At 64.9% G+C, this 22,380-nt stretch overlaps 1 protein-coding gene across 1 annotated transcript; it reads left to right on the forward strand.

The window, feature by feature from the left end:
- Positions 1-694: 694 nt before the first annotated feature.
- RTN4RL1 (reticulon 4 receptor like 1) lies at positions 695-21,483 on the forward strand. The gene is made up of 2 exons (XM_064523304.1): positions 695-1,073; positions 19,403-21,483. The coding sequence occupies exons 1-2, from the start codon at positions 1,061-1,063 to the stop codon at positions 20,755-20,757; spliced, it is 1,368 nt and encodes a 455-aa protein (XP_064379374.1). The 5' UTR covers positions 695-1,060; the 3' UTR covers positions 20,758-21,483.
- Positions 21,484-22,380: the final 897 nt, after the last annotated feature.

Below are 22,380 nucleotides of genomic sequence, written 5' to 3' on the forward strand. Positions count from 1 at the left end.
AGGGCGCGCGGGAGGCATCGGGACCCCCGGCGGGGCGGAGGGGGTGGGGGTGGGGAGGAGTGACCCCCGGGGGGCAACAGGGACCGTCCTGGGGTAGCGGGGACCACGGCGCTGTGGGAGGGATCGGACGGGGCAGCGGGGACCCGGGGGGGCAGCGGAACCCCGATGGGGCGGCGGGGACAGCGGGGATCGGGGCGGGGGGAGGCAGCGAAGAGCAGGGGAAGGACCGGGGGGGCCGCCGGGCGCAGGGGACGGCAAAGGGCAGCGGGGCCCCCGGCGGGGCGGTGGGGACAGCAGTGTCCCCGGGCCGCCGGCAGGACATCGCGGACCCCGGTGAGGCGGAGGGCGGCGGAGGGCACCGGGGGGGGGGCGGAGGGACCCCGCGGGGGCGGCCTGGACGGCGCTGGCCCCGCGGTGCCAACCGGCGGCAGCAGAGACGCCGATGGGGCGGCGGCACCCGCGGGGGGCCCCCGGCTCCGCGGCGGGGCGGGGGGGCCCGGGGGGGCGGCGCGCGGCACCGGAGCAGCGGCACTTTCACGAAGTGTCCACGGGAGGCGGGAGAGGCGGTGGCGGCGGCGGAGGAGGAGGCGGGGGGGGCCCGGCCGGGCTCGCCCAGCCCAGCCCAGCCCGGCCCAGCCCGACCCGCCCCGTCGCTGCCCCGCCCCGCCCTGCCCAGCCCTGCCCGCCGCTGCAGGCTCCGCCGCACCGGCACCGGGCGCCCCTTTCTTTATAGGCTCGGCCCGAGGGGGTGGGGGGCGGCGGCGGCCCCAGCCCCGAGGGGGCGGCTCCCCCCCTAAAAGCCGGCGGCGGGACGCGCGGCGGGCAGAGGCGCGGCCGGCGCTCCCGGTGCTCCGGGGCCGGCGCTCGCGGTGCCGCTGCGGCTCGGCCCGCCATGCCCCCGCGGGGGCCGCTCGCCCGGGCCCCGGCTCCGCGCTCCCGGTGCAGCCGCCGCCGCCGCCACCGCTCGCTGCCGCCGCTGCCGCCGCCGCCGCCGCCGCGCCCGCGGCTCTGAGCGCCGCCGCCGCCGCGCCGGGAGACCGCGCCCCGCACCGGCTCCAAGATGCTCCGCCAAGGTGAGCGCCGCGCCGGGAGGGCACCGGGCACCGGGGGCGCCGGCGCCGGCCCCGAAGTTTGCCTCGCCGCCCAAGTTGGGGCCGCGCCGCCGGGCGCCCCCCGCCGCCGCGCTACCGGGCGCCGCCGAGGCGCGGCCGCCGCCGGGGGGTCCCCGGGGACGGCGGCAGCGGGGCGCGCGGCGGCAGCGCGGCGCGGACGGCGGGGCCGGCGGGGGGGCGCCGGGAGCGCGGCGGGTCGCGGCGGCGGCGGCGGCGGTGGCGCTGCGGGGGGCACCGGGGGGCACGGCGGGGCCGCGGCAGGGCGAGCGCGGCAGCGCGGCGGGTCCCGGCGGCAGCGGCGCTACGGCGGGCACCGGGGGGGGGCAGCGGCGCTCGGCGGGGCGCGGCGGGGCCGGGGGTGCCCGGCGCGGCTGCGGCGGTGCCCGGTGTCCCCTTGGCGAGGGGCCGCCGGGGCTCGGCGGGGACCCGGGGAAGTTGGGGCGAGCCGTCCTGCCCCCCCCCCCCCCCCCCCGTGCCGAGGAGAATCGCTCCGGTGTGACATCACGCTATTTCCATGGCAACCGCCTGGGACATCATAGGGGAGCTTTTTGACATCACCGCAAAGGGAGAAGCGGGTCCTTTCGGCCGCCCCCCCGCTCCGCCCCGAGCCCCCGTCCCGGGCCCCGCCGGCACCCGCTTCCCCCAGCAGCCTCCCCGCAGCCCCGGCGGCCGCCTGGCTCGGTGGCCCCGCGGTGGTCCTGGGGGTGGGGCCCCGGCGGGGGCCTCGGCACGGTGCCCCGGCAGCCAGGCCCCGGTGCCGCCGCGTGCCGCTCTCGGGCGGCCGGGCACAGCCGCCCGCGAGGCTCCGGCGCGACGAGCCGAGGAGGGAAGGATGCCGTCCCCGCGGCCCGCCGCACCGGGGTGAGGATTGCCGGGCCACGGGGGCTCGTGCTCGCGGCCCGCGGGGGCGGTTTGCGGCGGGGGGTAATGTCACCTTGCGGCGGCGGGGCCTGGGGCTCGCGGGCTGGGCTGCCCGGCTCCGCTCGCCTCCGTGGGCACCGGCGCTGCAAAGAGCCTCCGGAGAAACGCGGCTCCCGGCCGGAGGAGCAGCGGCGCCCGGGAGGCGGCAGCCCCGGGAAAGGGTCTCATCCTGCCGGAGTAGCCTGCTGAGGTCAGGATCTACAGCTTTCATTTCTGGAGCTAGAAAAACAAGATGCAAATGCACAGCCTCTGGGCTAATACAAAACCTATTCTTAAAGTTTTTGTCTTGTTAAGCAAGGAAATAGAGTGCCAAATAGGCTTTGTTAAGTGGCAGTCTAATTAATAATTTAAAATCTTGTAGCTGTCTTTCATTAGAATTTATCTGTACATCAACCACAAAATCAGTCAAACACACTCATTTATAAGTTAATGCCGTTGCTGAATAATTCAACAGGCAGTTCGGATCAGGCCTGCGCTCCTGCGAGAGCCTCTCCCGTCCCCGTGTCTCGGGCGCCCGTTCCCGGCCGGAGCACCGTGCGTCCCCGCGGCCCAGCCCGGTGGAGAGGGGGGAGCAGGGGGGCTGTGCCGCCTCCGCCCTCCCTGTCCCACCGGCCGCGGTGGAGGCCCGGGGACGTGGTGGGCAGCAGCGACCGGCAGCGGAAGCTGCTCTCGCGAGGCCGCGTCCCCAGGCCCCGCGGGGACCTCGTGTCCGGGTGACAAACTGGGAGGCTCTTTCCGCTCCCGTCCTTTCGGGGAGGTGACGATGCCCCGGGAGGGGACCGGGGTGCTGCTGGGGCCGCGCGAGGCTGCCGGCAGGGCTGCGGCTGCATCCTGCCAGAGGTGGCAACACGCAGAAGTGCAATGTCGGAGACGCAGGAGAAGGAGCTTTCCAGGTCAAGGAGGACACCAAGGGCACGCGCAGCCCGATCGCCGGCTCCATTTGGCCCGTCGACGGGGCTTTTTAGCTCCGCTCCGGCTCTCCCAAAAAGCTCCCATGCCGGAGGAGCAGCGGAGGGAGGAGCAGCTCCCCGGCGCCGTGCGGCTGCCAGGGGAGGCCCCCGCTCGCCCCTTCGCCGAAGCACCCTGGCGCGGTGGGGGCCGCGGGGGAAGCGCCGAGGCCGGGGGGAGGACGGCAGCTCCGGCAGCGGGAGCGCGGGGCCGCGGAGCCGCAGCCAACGCGGCCGCCGGGGCGGGCAGGGCGCAGCCGCCGCTCTGCTTCCCGCGCCGCGGAGCTGCTGGCCTGGAAACCTGCTGCTTATAAAAGTTTAATTTCCTAAAGAGCCGCGAGGAACGGGCGGATCGCGCCGCCCCGGGGGCAGGCGGTGGGGCCCACGCGCGGCCGCCCAGCCGAACCCCCCTTTCCCGGGAACGAGCCGGGGAGGCGCCTGCTTCCGCGCGCTGGGAAGGGCCGCGGAGGAGCGTGCGGGGAGCCGTGCGGCGGCCCCAAGAGGCGCGGGGCTCCGGGCGGCGGGCGAGCTCGGTGCCCCCACCGCCACCGCGCGGGAGAGGAGCCGGGGCGGCCCTGCCTCTCCCAAACCGCGGGAAGGGAACGGAGTGGTCCCCGCGCTGGCATCGCCATGGCAACGCGCAGCCCGTTGCAATCGAGGGGACACTTTTAGGAATGTGGGTTTTTTATCGCTGCCCAACGCCGGGGATCGCGGTGCTGGCGGAGGATGGCGGGTGCCCGCGGGGACCAGCCTCCCGCTCCAAGTGCCTCCCGCGGCCCGGCCGGCTCAGCGGTCCGGGGCACATCCGTGCGGTGATGCCCGGGGCACCGCCGGGGCGCCCGCGTTAGCCGCTCGGGGCAGCAGATGCCGGCGGGGAGATCCGGGGGCGAATCTTCTTTGCGCAGATTAGGCTCGCGGGGTCATTAAGCGGAAAATACTCCATTTGGTGCCGAAAGCTCCTTTCTCCCGGGGTTTTAGCGGCGCACGTGCCCGCGGGCTGTTGCACCCCGGCGCAGCCAGGGGAGGTTATTTCCCTCCGTCCCGAGCGCGAGCAAGGAGCCGTGGGACGAGCGGATCCCGTTTCCAGGTATCCCGGCGAGTCACGTTTCCCACGCTGCTGCCGCGGGAAAACTCCCAGCGCTCGGTGCCGCGCGCCAGGGCCGGCCGGGAGGGAGCCGGGAGAGGAGACACCGTCCCCAGCCAGCCCTGAATCCGCCTTTCCAGGCGGGCAGAGCCCGCTGCGCTCCCTCGGGGCGAAGCCGGAGAAAAGCCCAGGCCGCCGCCAACGCCCGCCTGTCCCCGAGGCCGTCGCGGGCTTTTCCCCTCCGGCTCCGGCCCCCGTTGCCCGGCCCCGGGGATGCGCCGGGGTGGCTGCGCTAACAAGCCCGGAGTATTACAATTTCAATGGAGCTCAAAAAAACAAAATCGTCCTCACACAAACGGCTCCATGGTGCCTCTGCCAGGGCCTAAGATCTGCCGCTATCTATTTTTTAATAATTGAGGGTAATAAATATGTATTTCTTTCTCCTTTTTCCTCCATGCTCCGCAGCTTGTCAGCTCCCTGTGTCTCTCCTCTGATCAGGCCGCATCTTTGCCGAGCGGGAAGGGGGAAAAAAAAAGAAAAGAAAAAAAGGAAAAAAAAAATCCTTTAAGCGAAAAAGGATTAAAGCCTTGAAAGTAGGTCTGCCCGAGCCCGCGCCGCTCTCCCCTGCTTCCAGGGAGCCTCGTCCGGGGCGGCGCAGGGCTCGGGGGGCGGCGAGGGCTGCCCGGGCGCCGGATGCGGCCCTGAGCCCCGCGGCGGCGGGGTGAAACCGGGTACGGGGAGCCGGGCAGGGGGGTCCCGGCGGGCACCCAGTCGTGCTGCTGGCATCTCCGGGGAAACTCGGGCAAACGCTCGGCTTAGAGACGGCTCAATGTTCCCGAGCATCCAGGCTGCCCCGTTTGCACCGCGGGGGCATCGGGCTGCACGCGGCGCCCGTCCCCGCGGCCTGGGGATGCAGAGGCGAGCTGGTGTGAAGGAGGCGGCTATTTATAGCCTCCCCCAGCTTTTGTTCCTTTTCCAGCCGAGCTCCTCTGGAAATAGAAACAGGGCCGGCAGCGCGGCGCGCTCCCGGGGCCGGCCGGCGGCGGGGGGCCGGCCGCGCATGCCGGCCCCCCTCGCGTGGGGCTCCGGCGGCATCGGCCCCTCGCCGCCGCGCTCCCCTCGGAGCCGCCATCCCCCTTCCACCGATCGATGGAGCTGGGAAAAACAAAACAAAACAGAGTAAATATTTAATACGATCCGGGGAGGCGCGGGGAGCGTCCCCCCCCCCCGTCTGGCTCCTCCGCGCCGGGAGGAGCCTGAGCGCCGCGGGATCGCGGGATCGATGGCCGGGGCCGGCCCGGCCCTGCCGCCGCCACCCGCTTCTCCCCGCTGCTCCTGTCCATCCTCCCCGGCCCGAGCGGTGCCACCGCGGCCCCCGGCCTGGCCCTTGCTCGGCACCGTGACGGGAGCCCACGCGGGCTGGTTCCCTGGACAGGGATCCCGAGTCCGGCACCGCTCCGGAGGGACCGCGGGCGCCAGTGACAGCTTCCCTAGGAGCAGGGTGCCCAAGCGCGGTCCCACTTGCGCTGCAAAGCAACCGGCCTCCTCCTCCTCGCCGAGGAAGGCTCTCGCCGCCTGCTCCCCCGGGGCCGGCTTGCGGCACTCGCCCCGCTCCGTGGCAAACGCCGTCTCGGGGCTCCTGCTTTGCCGCGCGCCCGCTTTGCCCTGCTGCCGGGGCCCCGCGCGGTGCGTGTTGGGTGGCAGCGCTGCCCGCTGAATCCTCCCACGGTTTCGGGCCCCAAGGGTCCCCGCTCGGGTTATCAGCGCCGGGCGGCTCGCGGGGACGCCTGCGTGGCCGGCATGGGTGCAATGGGCCCCGCGGCGCCAGCGGCCTCATCCCACGCCGGGCTCTTCTGCCGTGACACCGTGGCTGTTTTCCTAGCGGGATGCGAGCGTGAGATGCTCGAGGCGAAACTCTCCGGAGGAGCATTTATCTGCGTTTGCGAGCAAACGCTCAGCAAATCACTTTTCCCCAGAAAAGTCAATTGTCCTTCGCGGAGTCTGCGCTGAACCCAGGGCCAAATGCACTCGCCGAGACGCGCGGGAGAGGAGCCGCCGTCCCGCTCGGAGCAGCCCGGCCTCGAGCGCTGCAAGGAGCCGGCACCGCCGTGTGCGGCGGGAGCGACCCGAGACGCCGCGCGATGCCTCGCCGGGGGCGATGATCCAACAAAACCGACGGCCGAGGCTGCAAAGCGAGCTGGCGCGCCCGGCGCGCGGGTTGAAGGTCCTTCCCGGTGGCTTGGTGACCGCTCAGTGTCTCCAAGGTGATGCTCGGCGTCGGCTCGCACCTGGGGAGCTCCGCGCAGCCGGAGGAGCGGCGGCTCCGGGGCCGGATTCCCGGCGGGAACCGCGGCCGGCGCTGGCTGGGGTGGCGCGAGGACGGCGTGCCGGGCCCTGCGTCGCAGATGCAGGCTCATGGCAAGGTGCCGAGGAAGTTTTGCAGCAGCATTAGAAAATGTTGACATGTTTTTTGAAACAATTTCAGATCTGATATCTGCGCCAGATTGAGTTTGTAACCAGCTTTATTGTTTAAGCCTGCTGGGATTTCATCAAAGGCGTCTGCTGTTTACCCAGAACCATTTCATTGGAGAAAATAGCAAACAGACCTGCATTTCGATCTGATTTCACTTTTTCCTTTTCCTCCTGAATTTAAGTGCTTGTGAAAAGCATGGCTGATAAGGCCGAGCGATGTGGATAAATCCCAAGGACGGGCTCGGCAGAGGCTCCACCAGCTGCTCCGCGTTTGTTAAGAGCCTGGAGGCGGTTGGGGGAACTGCTGCGGGGCTCCTGGCGCAGGGCCTCGGCGGGCCCCGGCGTCCCTGGCAGGTTCCTGCTTTCCCACGGTCCCGACGGCCGGGCAGAGAAGCCGCTTGGCCGTTTGGTGTTTTTTCCCACCAGTTTCGATGCAACTTTAGATTTAAGCGCTAAACGGCTGAACATCTGTCCCGCGCCAGGCGCAGCGGTGCCCGGTCCGTAGATGCGCTCGGCGATACAGGGACGAGCCTCGCCGAAGCCAGCGCGGCTGAGGAAGACGAGGAAGACGAAGGAGGGAAAGGGGCCCGGTGTAAACTGCATTAATCCTCCTTACGCCTCACCCTGGGGGCTGCCCTGCTCCGCACTGCGCGGCCACCCGGCACCGTTGCACTGATCCCTGAAAATACTCTGGAAAAAGAGCCTGGAAACGCGTTTTTGTGCGGAGCTGCCCCCCGGGCTGCAGGTCCTGTCCACCGCCCCCGGCAGCAGCGCCGGGCCCCGGTCACAGCTCTGGGGCCTTTTCCCGCGCCCGGACCTGGAGCCGCTCACTCCGGGGGCGCCGGCCTGGCGTGCCGGGGACTCGGCTCCGGCATCCATCACACCTGCGCGGTGACAATGTAATTTTTATCTCCGGCTGTTTATTTCTCCGACAGAACTACTTGTAAATTCCAGGAGGAAAATACATCCCGGCGGGTGACAGAACCAGCACAAGGCGATTAATCTGCCCGCTTCCGCCTGGAATGCAAAAGCGCCCGCGGCCGGCGCCGCATGGGGATGGCACCGCGCGGGGATGGCACCGCTCCGGCTTCGCCCGCGGCCGCGTGCTGTCGGCTCCGCGGCACCTCGGCGAGGCGGGCTCGGGCCGCGGGGCAGCGGGAGCTGCGGCGGTGCCGGGGACCGGTGGTTTTCGCGTAGGAACGGGCCGAGATGCCGAAATCGCGGGTGGCGCGGGAGACCCGGGGCTGTCGCCGGCTCCGCTTTCGCCGGGTTTATGCAGATGCGGATTTTTCTCCTCCGCTCCCTTGCCGCTCCCGGTCTGCGGTGCCCCAGATAGCAAAAGTGCTGAACAGAGGTGTTTGCACCGGGGCTCGCGGCGCACGGCGGGGAGATGCACGGGGCCGACACGGCCGCTGCCGGTACCGGTACCGGTACCAGCGCGGGGCAGCACCTTGAGGACCCCCCGCGACCCGCCGCCACTTATTTACACCCTCCGCCGCCGAGCAGCTGGGAAGTGGAGCGCGCCGCTCTCCAGCGACAGCAAAACGCTGCATATTTCAGCGTCTCCTGAATTTTTTAGGTTTCCCTGAACTGTGCTAATGGGCTGGTTGGCGGCGGTTGGGGGGGGGCGCGGGCCCGGCCCGGCTCCCGGCCTGCTTTGCTGCTCGCGGCGGCCGCCCCGGCGCGCAGCCACCACTGCATTGCTGCTCTTAAAATATTCAGCGCGGCTGGCCGCAATTTCACAGCGGGTCAACGCGCGCCGTGGCGGCGCGAGGAGGCAAAGCGCGGCCGCGGGATTAACCCCGGCAGGCCGAGCGGGAGGCGGCCGTGCCTTTTCAAGGGGGTTTTGGGGGGGTTTGGGGTTCTTTTCCGTGCTGTCGCGAGGTTCCCACGCCCCGGCACGGCCGGCGCCCCGGCACGCCGCGCTGGCTGGCACCCCGGCACGGGAGGGCTCGTATCCCTGATGCGGCTTTATCCCGGCTAATGTAACGGCAGATGTTCTCATTATCCAGTTAAACATATAATCCTCCCCCAAATCCCGCTAAGCCCCCGGCCTCGCCGCTGCCCAGCGGCAGTGCGTTCCGCAGGTTCGTTAGGCGTTTTTAATAAAGCGGCGAGTGAGCCGCGAGGAAGGGACGCGGCTGGGGAGAGCGGGCGAGCTGCTCTCCCTAAATTTTTGCATCCGTAAAAAGCCGCAGCCATCGGCAACCGGGTCCGCGGGCGCTGGAGCAGCCGGCCGGTCCGTCGTCTCCTCCCGAAACGCGGGAGAGCGGCTCTGCCGCGGAGCTGCCTCTGCTCACCTGGAAGAGAGGGAGTGAGCAAAGGCGGGGGGAGGAGGAGCGAGGGGAAATCACATGTTGTTTTTAAGAGGCATTTTTTTGAGCGAACGCTGAATAGGGTTTGGGAAAATTGCCTTAAAGGCCTGTTCTCTGCAGGGACGGTGCTTTTCATGGCGCACAAGTATTTTGAAACTTAATTGCACATTTGCACGGGCTAGTGTTTTTATTTCTCTCGGGTCTCGGAGGTGGGCTTTGAAGATTGCTGTCTCCCTGTAATGGTTTTCTTTATCTCGAATAAATTCCGCACACCTGCGAGGTGGAGCTGCTTGAAAGAAATGATGTCGAAATTGGCTCCCGATTTAATAAATCTGCAAATGGAGCTGCAACGCGGAGAGAGACGATGTGGCGGCTGGGACTGGCTGCTCGTCCGCACTGCTCCCCACCTCTCCGGTGCCTCCCCCCTCGCCTGGGCGGCTCGGCCTGGCCTGGCCCTCGCGGCGGGCAAGGAGGCAGCGGGGCGAGCGGCCCCCCGGGAGCAAGGCTGCAGCTCCGGCCGCGGGAACAACCCGCTCGGGCCGGTCCTTGAGGTCCCAGCTGGAAATGTGGCCCGAGCGGGTGATGTTGGACCGGCCCCGGCTGCTGCGCTCCTGTTTCCCCCAGGTGTCGGCTGCCCGGTGTTATTTTTTCCCTGCTTTCCGTGTTTTTTCCGGGAGAGAGGCCCGGTGAGCCGAGGCGGCAGACGCAGATGTGTGCAGTTGGATTTCCTTAGGAGTTGGTGGCTCGCTCTGCTCTCGCTGGGAAATCTGCAGCGGGGCCAGCCGCGTGGCCAGGGCCGGGACGTTTCGAGGACAGGACCCTTCCCCTTCCCCTTCCCCGCGCCCAGCGGCCCCGGGCAACACGGGTGACGCTCTGAGCATCGGCGTCCTCCAGATGTGCGGCTCCCCTCCGAGGCCGCGCCGTGTCCTGCAGAAAGCCCAGGTGTTTTGGCTCTTTCCGCTTCTGCTCGAGAAGACGCCCCACGTCTCTACGGCGCGGCTGGGTTTCGTTCTGCCGTCGCTTGCGGCAGCCCGGTGGGTGCCGTCGAGGCACAGCCAGCCCCGCCGGAGCTCCTCCCGTCACCTCCTGTGTCGGGATCACGGCACCTTCCTCCGCGGCGGAGCGGAGGAGCATCCCCGTCGCTCTCAGCCGCGCTCGCCGGTTCTCAGCGTTGGCTCGCGCAGAATCACCTCGGCCTGCGTTTTCGAGGTCTAGGTCTTTTTCCTTTTCTAGTTTCTTCTCTACACAACTCAAGCGCCGTAATTTAATAAGCATCAGGCGGCCGGCGCACTCGGATAGCCCCCGGCCGCTGCCTCCCGGCCCCTAGCGACGCGCCGAGTCGGCGCCCGGGCGGCCACGGGGATCCGCCGGTGCCTTGCTTATAGCGCTTCCCCTATAGCACTTCCCCTATAGCACTTCCCCTATAGCGCTTCCCCTATAGCGCTTCCCCTATAGCGACAATTGGGTGTTTCAGACCTAACGCGCCGAGCGAAATGGCCGCGGCAGCGTCTGATCAGGCGCTTGCTCGGCGGAACGAGTGAGAAGTTGCAATTAGCACGGGGCTCGCGGCTCGGCGGCTCGGCGGGGGGAGAGCGGCGCGGGGCGAAGCGCGAAAGGTCGCCGGGATAAGAGGCAGCGCGCTGCCCGGCTGGGACTGCACGGAGGTGCCGAGCACGCGCTGCAGCCCTGCGGAAAATGGGAGGAAGCAAAGGGAAAATGGGAGATAGCAGCAAAACCGGGGGGGTTGCAGGATTGCTCCGGGATGCAAATCCGGTGCCGTCCCGGCGGGGAGGGGAGGGCGGCAGGCTGCGGCCCAAAGCGCGCCAGCGCCCCGCGCCCGGCCTCCCCGCGCCCCCGTTATACGCAGTCGTGTTTAAACGCCTTTTATGTTGTGACTCAAATGATGAAAGGCCTGAAAATGGGTCTAACAAAGACGACTCGTACTTCAGAATAAAACCCCATGAAAGCGGCAGATGCTGTCATGAGAATAAATTGTATCAGCAGCGATCAGACGGGAAGCGAGGAGTCAGGATGGAGCTGCTCCCCCTTCCCTGTTTCCCGCAGAAATGTTTGGGGCCATGAATTGAGCCGGAATGGGCATGAAAGGCTTTTCTGCCGAGGTCTTCAAAGCCGCTGGTAGCCCCTGGAGGAGAGGTGACCGCTCGGACAGGGGAACGGAGCCCCTTGGTTTTAATGAGCATTTCAGTTGTGTTTCTTTTTATGCCAAGGCCCTTCCTTTCTTTAAAAAAAAAAAAACAAAAAAGGAACTATTTCTGCTGTTTGCAATGGCATTTTGACTTTTAGGAGCGGAGGGGCCGCGCGGGAGCGGGAGGCGCTGATTCCCGAGTGAGCGGCAGTGATTTCCCGAGGCCGAGCCGCCCCGGCGCCCGGCTCGCGTGGTCCGACCCGGCCCCGCGTCCTCCTTCTCTGGGGGCAGCTACACGTTTTCCCATTACATTTCTAATACGTCAGCGTCGGATTCGGTCGGTCTGGGGCAAATCGGTTGGCGAGGGGCTGGTGTCCGGCTGCTCACGGCGCTGCGGGGACGGCGGGCGCTGGCGGGCGCGGGTTTGCACCGGTCCCAAGTCTCCGCGTGCCTCGCACTGTTATTACCTAGCAAAGAAGAGATCGTAACGGGATTTCTAATGGCTTACTGAGAACCGGGCGCTGATTAGCTTGGAGGGAAGCGACGGGCGTCACGTGAGCCGCGCTCGCAGCCCGGCAGCGCTGCGGCAGCCGCCCCGAGCCTCCGCAGACGGCAGGGCGATAGTCCAAGGCGCGGAGGGCGAAGGAAGGAGCGCAGCAGCGCTGCGGTCCCCAGCCGCCGCGGCCAGGCCATTAAGCTGCTGAGATGCATTAAACGGGAGCCTGGCCAGTTACAGGAAAAGCCAGAACATTGGTTCTTTTTCTTTTTTTTTTAATTATTATTTTTAAATCTGATCCGAACGCAGGATGAAACCGCCAAGCCCGGCGGTGGGATGGGGCGAGGGGGACAGCACCGTCTCCTCATCCCCCTCCACCCCGCTGCAACGGGCACTTGAGTGCGTTAATGCTTCCCCAACCTCCCACCCCTGGTTCGCAGCAAGCATCCCCGTGCCGGTGCCTGCTTTCCCCCCAAAGCGCCCGAGCAATCCCCCGCTTTGCACCCAGGGCCGCGTCCCCCCGTCCGCAGCAGCCGCCGGTGCCTCGCGCGTGGGGCGGCACCGGCACTTCTCGGCGCCTTTCAGCCGAGCCGCAGCTCCGCTTCCCTCCCAGGCCCCTGCAACGATCCCTGATTGCAGCCAGTCTCCCTTTCCTGGCGTTACTGCATCCCGCGTGGGCTATAATTAATAGAAATTATCCTCCGGAGACCTCGCAGACCCCGTGCCGTAATTGCTTGGCCTTCCCGCGGCGGAGGCGCGGGGCGCGGCGGCAGACAGCTCGCCAGCCGCCAGCGATGCCGCTGCCTCCTGGAGCCTATTAGCAAGCTATTTTTATGGAGCCGTTAAACCTCGCCGTCATGCAGGGCCGGCGGGCGCCGGGGACCGCGCGCTCGCCCCAGCAGCCCTCTCCCGGGACGCGCGCGGGGGGAGGCCGGTGCCGCCGGTGCCGCTGCAGACCGCAGCCAAAGCGCCTCGTCCCGGCGCCCCGGGAAGGGTTTCGCTCCCCGTTTCGGGCCCGGGCGAGGGCCCCAGCTCGAGGCCGGGCCGGCAGCCTGCCGGGCTGCGGCTGACGCAATCGCTTTTTTTGTGGGAAGAAAATGTGCCGGCGCGGCGGCTTTGATGCCCGCCTGTCAGTCTCTTTCCCCCCTGCTGCAGGCAGAATTATACGCTGCTGAACGGCAAAGAAGGTACAGTGCAGGCTCCGGTTTGCCCTCTCATCCACAAAACACAAGGACATCCAGTAAATCTGGAATGCAGAAAGACTGCAACGGGATGAAAGGGAGCGCACGCGGCGCGGCGCGTAATGAGCCGGCGGGACGCGCCGGGGTCGGGGCCGCCGCGGGGTCCTGCCTGGGCAGCGGCAGCGTCCTCCCGATGAGACGCGTTGGCCAAAAACTGTTGCGTCCCGGGCCGCCGGCCGCGTCGAGGGGAGATGCCGCGGGGCATCGCCGGCGCTGCGGATGCGGCCCGGATGCCGGGCTGTCGCTTTGCTCTTAGATCTCACGTTTGCGCCGTCCTGGCTCTATTTCTCATCGCGAAGAAGCCCTTTGTAGGGCCCAGCCAGCAGCTGGCGAGGGAAATGAGCTGGTGAATCTGCTTTCTCGACACATTAGCTTGTTCAGCATGTGATGCGGAGGGGGCTCGCGCTGATCTTGGGTGGGTTTTGTCCTTTCGTCGGCAATTGTCTTGCTGCAAAGCACCTCCCGAGGTTTCGGTGGCCGTGGGTTTCGGAAGAACGCCACCCTCATCCCGGCCGTGAATGAGCTGCTTTGCATTTCTGTGAATGGGAAGAGAAACTTGTCACCTCAGGACAAAAAGGGAGTGGAAGTATCCGCGATCCCCGGAGACGCAGCCGGCAATCCACCGCGCTCAAGTCATCCGCCGACATTTCTCTCTCCTTGGGGGCGGCTGTAATTATCGGCGCCTTCCCCAGCACCGGCGGAGCTCTCTGGCCTCTGCCAATTCCCTCGTTCCCAATTCCCCGCTCGGCTGCCGGCGCCTTTCCCGCGGGACCCCGGTTCCCGCGGGGCCCCGGCCGCGGGGCCGACCCATGCCCGTCGCCTCCGGCGCGCTTTCGTTTCAGGTCCGAGTGGCTTTTGGAAATCAGGGGCCGATTTGCGGGACCGCGGTCAGCAGGGAAAGGAAGAATCGGGAGAGGAACATTTGCCCCCGACCCCACACACACGCAAGCAGCAGTTCGGCCCCCAATTTAAACGTTTTTCTCCAAAATGCTGGCTTTTCGCCCTCCCGCCGAGGCGCTCGGGAATTTGCCCCGTGCCCGGAGGCAGCAGCGGGATGGTCGGGACGGGACTGAGCAGGAGCCGAAGCCGTTTCCCCGCGTGCTCCAAGGTATCGTTACAGCAGAAGGTTTATTCCAAACCGGGGTTAAGTAGAGCGGATTACATGGGGAAAACACACTCTATATTCCCTCTGTTTCCTGCATATATTAGGCCTGAAACAAGCATTTAAATTAAACGAGTTTCCATATCTGAGTTTCCAGTCCCACAGCCGCTTCCACCATTGGCCTTGTTCTTTTTTTTTCTATTTACTTTAGCGCGAACAGAGCGCGGAGGAGATGCAGGCGCCGGGAGAGAGGAGTGCTAATTAAACAGGGACTTCCACATTAGGGTACAAATCCTTTGGACCGGTACCTACCCTGCCAATTTCTCTATTTATTTATTAATTTTCGGCACAATCGTGATTTCCAGCGGTGCCCGCAGCGGGGGGAGCGGGTCCAGGGGCTGCTCGCGGAGGGGATTAGCGTGCTGGCAGCATTATTGCTTTCCTTCGCTGCGGATTCGGGAGCGATTCCCTGATGGCTGCGCTCTATATAGAAGGGAATCGGTGCTAATTTGTTTTTGAGGATCACACATCCACCAACACGCGCAAGACAACCCTGCCTCTCCACGTACACTTGGAGCCGGTGCTGTAGCAAACCATGGAAAACGGGCAGGCAAGCAGAGCCAGACCTCCCGCGCCCGCAAAGCCGGGCCTGGAAAAGAGCAGGTTTTCCCTTTTCCCCCTTTTTCCCCGCTCACGCGGGTCCGCAGAGCCCGTCCCAGCGCGGGCTCGGGCAGCTCTCGCCGTTAAAAGCCTTTCTGCAGGCACGGAAAGCCTGAGGGACCCTGCGCCGGACGGGATGTCGACGAGACGGAGCGTAAAAGGCTCCTTTCTCGGCATCCTCTCTTTTTCATTTTTTAAACCACCCTCAAGTTTAACTGCAGGGGAGGAATTAGCTAATCCGCCCCGGGGGACGGCGGGGCAGCGGTGCCGCTGCCTGCTCCGCTCCGCTGGGGGGGCTCCGAGGGACGCGGCCCGCGGGAGACATCGGACCTGGCTGAAATGGAAGACAGAGCTATTGTTTCAAGCAGAGCTATTGATTTTTGCGTTATTACACTAAGAAATTTATGGTCTGGTTTCCGACTGCAATCGGAGTTAATGACCGAGCTCCAGAAACTTCCAGGTGACCTTGGCCGTGACTTTGGGGGGAAGGTGAACAGCTCCGGCTACAGGGTCAGCAAACCTACAACAAACCTGCGACTTGCTGCAGGACTCGGTTTTGGGGCGGCCCGGGGATGTCGCAGACCCTCGGTGTCTGTCCCGAGCTTCATCTCGCAGCAAAATCCAGGCAACCACCAGGCTGGAGAAAGCTGGACCTCTTCCCAAAGTCTTTCTTCGCTAGCAATATGCTGAATTTCCTTGTGTCCTCCTTCCTCTGGGAGGAGGCTTTCCGCCTGCCGGCGCAGGGACGCGATTTCCAGCTGCTGGTGGAGGAGCCGTTCCTGGTCGCGCTGCTCCCCGGCGGGTCCCCGACCCGCTCCCCAGCTAAGGGCGCGCGAAGCCCCGAGCCTCCGCGCGCAGCTTCTGCCTCGGAGGTCATAATTGCCATTAAATCACAGCTTGCCTAACCAAATTATGCAAAACCGAAATTATCTCCAATGATTTTTATGTTGCTGAAATGTTCCAGAACTGCCGGGGTGACGACTGGGGGATTGGGAGCAGCTGTCACTCCATCGGAAACCGTAACTCCCAACAGCTGGGAGCTGTCAGATATTTATGACGCCGTTTGCAAAAAAGGAAAAAAGCCCGTGATGAAGGTGGATGGGGGTGTGGGGCTCGGGCGGGAAGGCGGCTCGCGGGGCCAGGCCTTGCCTTTGAGCATCCTCCCGCGGGCGGACGAAATCGCCAGCGCCGGAGGCTGCTGCTCCCGGGGCGGCAGGTTCCCCGGCACGGCGCGGACAGCCCGTCCCGCGTTTCGGTGCGTGTTTCCCCTGGGGTCGCAGCCGCCTCTCCGCGCCCCGGTTCGCTCGGGGTCGATTTAGGAGGCGCCGCTTGCTCGAGGCAGGGTGTGAGCGGGGCGGGCAGATCTCTCGCTGCCGCTCGCTGACAGCTTCGCGGCGGTGTTACACCAGGTGCGAACGCGGCCTCGGAAGAGCCGAGTGATGAGTAAGCTCCTGCCTCTCGGAAAATACCGGCTGCGAGCGGGAGCCAGATGCTTCGTCCCCACTTGTAGCTCGCTCCGGTTAAGTATTATTATTTATATTATGTAGTGGCTATACATAGTGTTTTATGGCAGCAAAAATATATAAATCAACAACCAGAAGATGAGGGCCTTGCTCTAAAGAGCTTATAAATCTAGCCAGGCGAGCCGCGAGCCTGCTCTCCGGGGCAGGCGGCGTTTTCGGAGGGACGTGAACGAGCAGCAGCCTGCTCGGTCCCGGCGATGGGCCGCGGCGTTGCACGGGTGGAGAGGAGAAACCGGCAGTCGAAGGAGCGGTACGTGGCGTGGTCCCTGCTGTCCTGACCTGCCCCGTGATCCTGGGTGGAAAAACCAGCTCTTTCCCTGCCTTCCTGTGCTGGCACCGGCGCGGGGAGGAACATGGTCTGGAAGGGGCAGAATGGGAAGATTTGCTGTGTCTGGACGAGGATGCTGTCTCCGGGTGTCTGCATTCTCCCGGCTGTTTCAGCTCTTGCACAAATTGAGGCTTAACGCTAAATGCATTACGCCGTATCACAATTAATCCCGTGCTACATATAGAAAGTCCTTACTCATCAATAATGCATTCAGGAGGAGTGATTTTCACTCTCAATAACAGGGCTAATACAATGGAAACAAGCAGGTAATGAAGAACATTTATAATGATGTTAATCTAATAATGAGGATAACGCTGTTAAAAGTAAGACTGCAAACTGGACACATCCAAAGATAAATTATTTCAAGCATTCATTAACTAATGCCTAATTAATGCCCAATTAGAGAGATGCTGCATGGGAAATGGTTTGGACAGTCCAGCAAATTCATCCCAATCACCGAGACCTCAGTCACAAGCAGGGGGATGCAGAAGGACGCCGAGAGCAGCGCCGGGTTGACCCGGTGCCGCAGCAGCAGAAAGCCGGCAGATAAACAGCTCCTTGCTGGTTGTATCAGTGTCAGCAGTGCTTTGTTTTTATTCACTTTGCTGGCAGGTTCCTGTAGTGTTTTGCTGTCCGGCTTTTGAAGCTCTCCCTCCCCAGCGAGCCCTGACACGCGGGCCGGTGACCCTCCATCTGCCTCGCAACCTCTACAAGATGAAGTCAAAAGGTTTGCGCCGGGAACCGCGCGTCCGACGAGCAGGCGACGAGCATCACCCCTCGGGGCGCCAGGGCCGCTCGTCCCGGCGGAGCTCGGCTGCAGCCGGCACGGCGCCGGGGTTGACGCAGGGGGTTGAGGCGCTGCGAGTGGGGTCTGGTTGTTTCTAGGGGGGTCTCGTATCCGGATCTAAAAATCCCGGCTATCCCGACTCCTCGCTGCGGCAGGCGACCAGCAGATTTTAGGGGCTCGGAGGGAAAGCATCCTCGATGAGAGCGTGTGCCCCGAGCGCCTCTGCGGGCTTCCTCCTCTCAACACGTTCCCTCTTTCCAAGTCCTGCCCACGTATATGTATTCCTTTCCGAAGGACTCAACCTTGCTCTGTTTCCACATTCTCCGTGTCCTCGAGTTGCAGCATGTGGGTGGACAGGCAGTCCCGGCTCTTCTTCCTACCATCTCACTCCGGGAGGGACGCGAGCCGGCACCGCACCCGGAGCGCCCATCACAGCCGCCGCGCGTCGCTGAGAGCCGCCCGCCGCACGCGGACCTCGGCGATCCCGTAGCTCGGCAGCTCCCGCGTCGGGGAACGGCACGTAAAGCCGATGTCTGGAAGCGATACGTAACTGCCGACCTGCTGCTCACAGCGGGGAGATGCTTTATGGGTTCAGGCCGTCGCGACTTGGCATTTGCAATAACGGACTCTGCGCGCGGGGGATCATCGCCGCGCTTGTGCCTGGCAGGACCGCGCTAATAAACGAAAGACCTGCACAAGTCTGCGCGCTTCGGCGTCGCCCAGGTAAAACGGGAGCGTGCAGCCGTCCCGCCCAGCAGAGCAAACCCACGGCTGAAGAGCAGGATCCGTGTTTGCAAACGTAGCTTTGTCATGTACGATCGTTACCTGGGGATCGGATAAGCAGAGCATCCTTGGAACGCCATCCGAGGCGGCTCTCATCCCCGCGGTCGCGGCGAGGGCCCTGCTCCGGCGCGATGCCGCGTGCGGCAGGGCTGCAGAAACGGCCCCCGTGGTGCTGCCGGTGCAGAGCCGCAAAGCCGGAGCGATCCTTGCGTGGTGCCTGCTCCCGACTGCGGCCGGTGCTTCGCCTCTGCAGGGCAAAGCCTGGGAAAAATCCCCCTCCTCCTCGCGCAGGAGGCTTCAGCAAACGCTTTGGCTACTTCAGTACTGGCCACACTATTTTTTAATGATAGTACAGTGAGAGATGACCGCTCCTTACTGGTATTTTATGAGGAGCCTGAGTAACGCAGTTTTTCCTAAAAACTTTGCATGCGAAGAACGGATCCGGATGGACGGGTCTCCTGCTATTAACTGCAGTGATAGATCTGCATACAACGCACAAGGCAGCACTAAGCAGAGAGTTGTATTTTAAACAAAATGAACAAGAAACCAGTGGATTTTTCTGCCTCCCACTTGTATTCAGCTCTAGGTGCTTAGGAGGGGGATTAGGAGAGCCCCAGGGGCCCTGCGTCAGAGTGTCTTGTGATAACGGCACGGGGTGATTAGAGGGGAGCTCCCCTTCCGCTCCCGACTTCCAGATTGCTGCAAGTAAACAGCAACGCGAAGGGCTCCCGGGCAGGACGGCCCCGGAGCTGCGCACTGCTGGCACTCTGCTCCCTTCTTCTGCCGCGGGACATCCATTTAAAAACACACATCTGAGCGCTTCCAAACCAAGTTTTGGCTTTTTCTGCCGGTGACACGTTTCCCTCAAACCGCTTGCTTTGCGGGGTACGCCTTGCTGTGCAGCGGGCGCCGAGCGAAAGGGGGGCAGAGACACGAGCCCGCTGCTGCGAGAGCGGCTGCACGGAGCAAACGCCTCCCGGATGAACCCCCGGGAAGCACCAAATTGCTCTGCGCCTTGACCCGTCCCGTAGGTAAGCGAGGGCTATTGCAGAAATACATTACCGCAGGTGCTGAGGCTGCGCGTCTCCTGGGCATCTCTGGTTTTGCTCCTCTGCACTTTGCACGGCGGTGTTTCTGCTGACGGCTCGACCTACCTGCACACGGAGGCATCTGCCGTTTGCGTCACCGGTGCAAATTCCCCCGGGAAAGTTTCCTTTCCCGGCTCGGGCCGGAGCACGAGCGCGCGACCGAGGGGCTCCGTAGGAAGCGCTCCGTAGACCACATCCAAACCTATTGCATGCGATGACCCCGCTCCTCGCGGTCATGGCCGTTCCCGTGGATAACTCACGAGCCCGAAAGAGGGCTGAGTTAATCGGGGGCGTTTTTCACGGGGAACGACCCTCGCCGCTGCCAGGCGGGTGGGTTTGAGCGAGCCGTGTGGCCCCTTCACCCGGCCTGACCCCGCTCTCGCCTCTCTCCGCACAGGGGGTTTCGTGGAGCTGCTCCTGGTGCTGCTGGGGCTGGAGGTCCAGGTGGCCGGGGGCTGCCCCAGCGACTGCGTGTGCTACCCGTCCCCGATGACCGTCAGCTGCCAGGCCCACAACTTCGTCACCATTCCCGAGGGGATCCCCGAGGACAGCGAGAGGATCTTCCTGCAGAACAACCAGATCACCTTGCTGCTGCGGGGGCACTTCAGCCCCTCCATGGTCACCCTCTGGATCTACTCCAACAACATCACCTTCATCGACCCCAACACCTTCGAGGGGTTCGTGAACCTGGAAGAGCTGGATTTGGGGGACAACCGCTACTTAAGGGCTTTAGCGGCGGACACCTTCCAAGGGCTGGTGAAACTCCACGCCTTGTACCTGTACAAGTGCGGGCTGAGCTCCCTGCCCAGCGGGATTTTCGGCGGCCTCCACAACCTGCAGTACCTCTACCTGCAAGACAACCACATCGAGTTCCTCCAGGACGATATTTTTGTCGACTTGGTTAACCTCAGCCATCTTTTTCTGCACGGGAACAAGCTCTGGAGCCTCCATCAGAACACGTTCAGGGGGCTCGTAAACCTGGACCGGCTGCTCATCCACCAGAACCAGCTGCAGTGGGTTCACAGGCGGGCTTTCCACGACCTCCGGCGACTGACCACCCTCTTCCTCTTCAACAACAGCCTCTCGGAGCTGCAGGGCGACTGCCTGGCGCCGCTGGGGGCCCTGGAGTTCCTGCGGCTGAACGGGAACCCGTGGGGCTGCGACTGCAAGGCGCGCTCGCTCTGGGAGTGGCTGCGCAGGTTCCGGGGCTCCAGCTCCAGCGTCGTCTGCGAGGCGCCCGGGCGCCTGCGCGGCCGGGACCTCAAGGCGCTGCGAGCGGAGGACTTCAGGAACTGTTCGGGCGCCGAGTCCCTGCACCAGATTAAGACACACACGTTCTCCACCGCGGACCGAGGAGCCTCCAAGACGCACCGCCACCCGCACCCCCCCTCCGAGGAGAAGGGCCAGGAGAGCGCGGCCGAGAACGGCTTGCACAGCAGCCAGCCCGCCGCCGCCCCGGGCGCCCGCAAGCCCGGCAAGAACTGCACCGGCCCCCGGAGCCGCCAGCGCCCCGCCAAGCCGGGCACCCTGGGGCCGCGCAAAGGCGCGCACGAGCTCCCGGACTACGTGCCCGACTACCAGCACAAGTTCAGCTTCGGCGCGATGCCGACGGCGCCGCCGCGCCGCAGGGGTAAGTGTCCGCGGCGGCCCCCCGTGCGCCCCCCCAGCGGCGTCCAGCAGGCAGCCGGCTGCGCGGGGGCCAGGGCCTCGCTGCTCGCCTTCGCCGTGGCCTTGGCGGCCGCCCTCCGCTGAGCCCCGCCGCGGCCGCCCCGTCCCTACCGCCGCCCGTCCGCGAAGCACCGCCGTTGCCTTTCGGCGTCTTTTTCTCGCGCGCGGGCGAGGGCAGAGCGCCGCCGCCGCCGCCGCGGCTTTCGGAGCCGCGGGAAGGGGCGGCCGGCCCGGCCGGCGCCGGCGGGAGAGCCGGGCGGCAGGGACGGCACGGCCGGCCGGCCGGACTGGGTGGGTGCTCTCGCCACCGCCTGCCAGCTCGAGCGCGCGCTGCGCCAGCCCTCCAGCGACCGACAGGACGGGACTGCTGTAAAAACCATCACCGATTAAGCCTACACTTTATCCGAGAGCGAGCGCAAGGACACCTCTAACTGTGTAATAAGGACATTGGTTCTCCCACTTTTTAGGCCCTTTTTGGCTCCAAACTCACAGGGCAAAGGTGGCTGGAAATCTCTTTCGAAGACAATCCCAAACCCTGAAAATCTCAGGCCGCGGCGCGGAGCAGGGCTTGCCTGCTGGGCTTGGAGTAGCCGACTACCAAAGGAAAGACTGAGCAGAGGTGGAATTAAAAAACAAACCCTGAAAGAAATGAGGTACCTACAGAAGGTGCGTTTTTTTGTAACCGTGTTCACACATTTAAAAAAAAAAGCAAACAACAAAAAAAAATGCACAGGTCCCCCCCTTCCCCTCAATTATCCATATGTATGTCTTATAATGTTTATAAACTATACGGAAACTATATCTCCAGAACTAAGGATTGTGCGGTTGAGTTTATAGCAGGACAGCAGACGATTTTTTCTCAAGAAAACAAGCGGCAGCAGTGCCTACAGGTGCCGAGAGCCCCGGGCGGGCTCGGCCCCGGCCCCGGCCCCGGCCCCCGCGGTGCGGCTGGGCTCGGCACGCCGGCCCCGGCGGGGGGGACGGGGCGCAGGCGATGCCAGGAGCCGGAGCACCCCGGGACACCCCGGTTTTGCAATGCGCGGGGAGAGGGAGAGGCGTTAGGGTGGCCTGGTGCCGGGGGAGCAGCCGCGGAGCCTGCCCGGAGCAGGTCCCGTCGCGGGAGGAGGCGGAGGGGACCGGCGAGGATCGCGGCATCCCAGTGTGCGGGGGGGGGGGTACGGTGCAAACAGCCATACGGGGGGGTCGGGGTCAGAATAAGGGGAGGGAGCGGAGCCGCTTGCCGCCCCGGTGCCCACCGCCGCCCCGGGAAGGGGTTGCCCAAATCCCGCGGTCGATGCCGATTCCCCATCGGAGCGGAGACGTGAGACCAAGCAGACGCAGAGGTTCACAAAACGAGGGAAATAAAAGCGATTTGGACAAGAGCAAAGGCTGGTTTTCATTTCATGCCGCTATTCCAACGGGAGCGACGCGTTGCTAGCCCGGAGCTCACCTCCGCGGGGCCGGAGGCTCTGGAAAAGGGGCCCTTCCTGGCGCGCGGAGAAAATAGGCTGATGGCTCCAGGAGCAGCTCCGGGCTGGGGGTAGCACAGCATCATCCATCCATCCATCCCACACACCCCCTCCAGGCAAGGCAGGTTAGGAGCCCTGGACGCTCCATTTTTAAATACCATTTTTGGGGACTGGGAGGAGAGACTCTGGGAGGAGAGATGGGAGGTTACTCCATCAAGCCTTCCCCGCTCCTATCCAA

Source organism: Dromaius novaehollandiae, chromosome 19, assembly GCF_036370855.1.
Source record: "Dromaius novaehollandiae isolate bDroNov1 chromosome 19, bDroNov1.hap1, whole genome shotgun sequence".
Lineage (NCBI taxonomy): Eukaryota > Metazoa > Chordata > Aves > Casuariiformes > Dromaiidae > Dromaius > Dromaius novaehollandiae.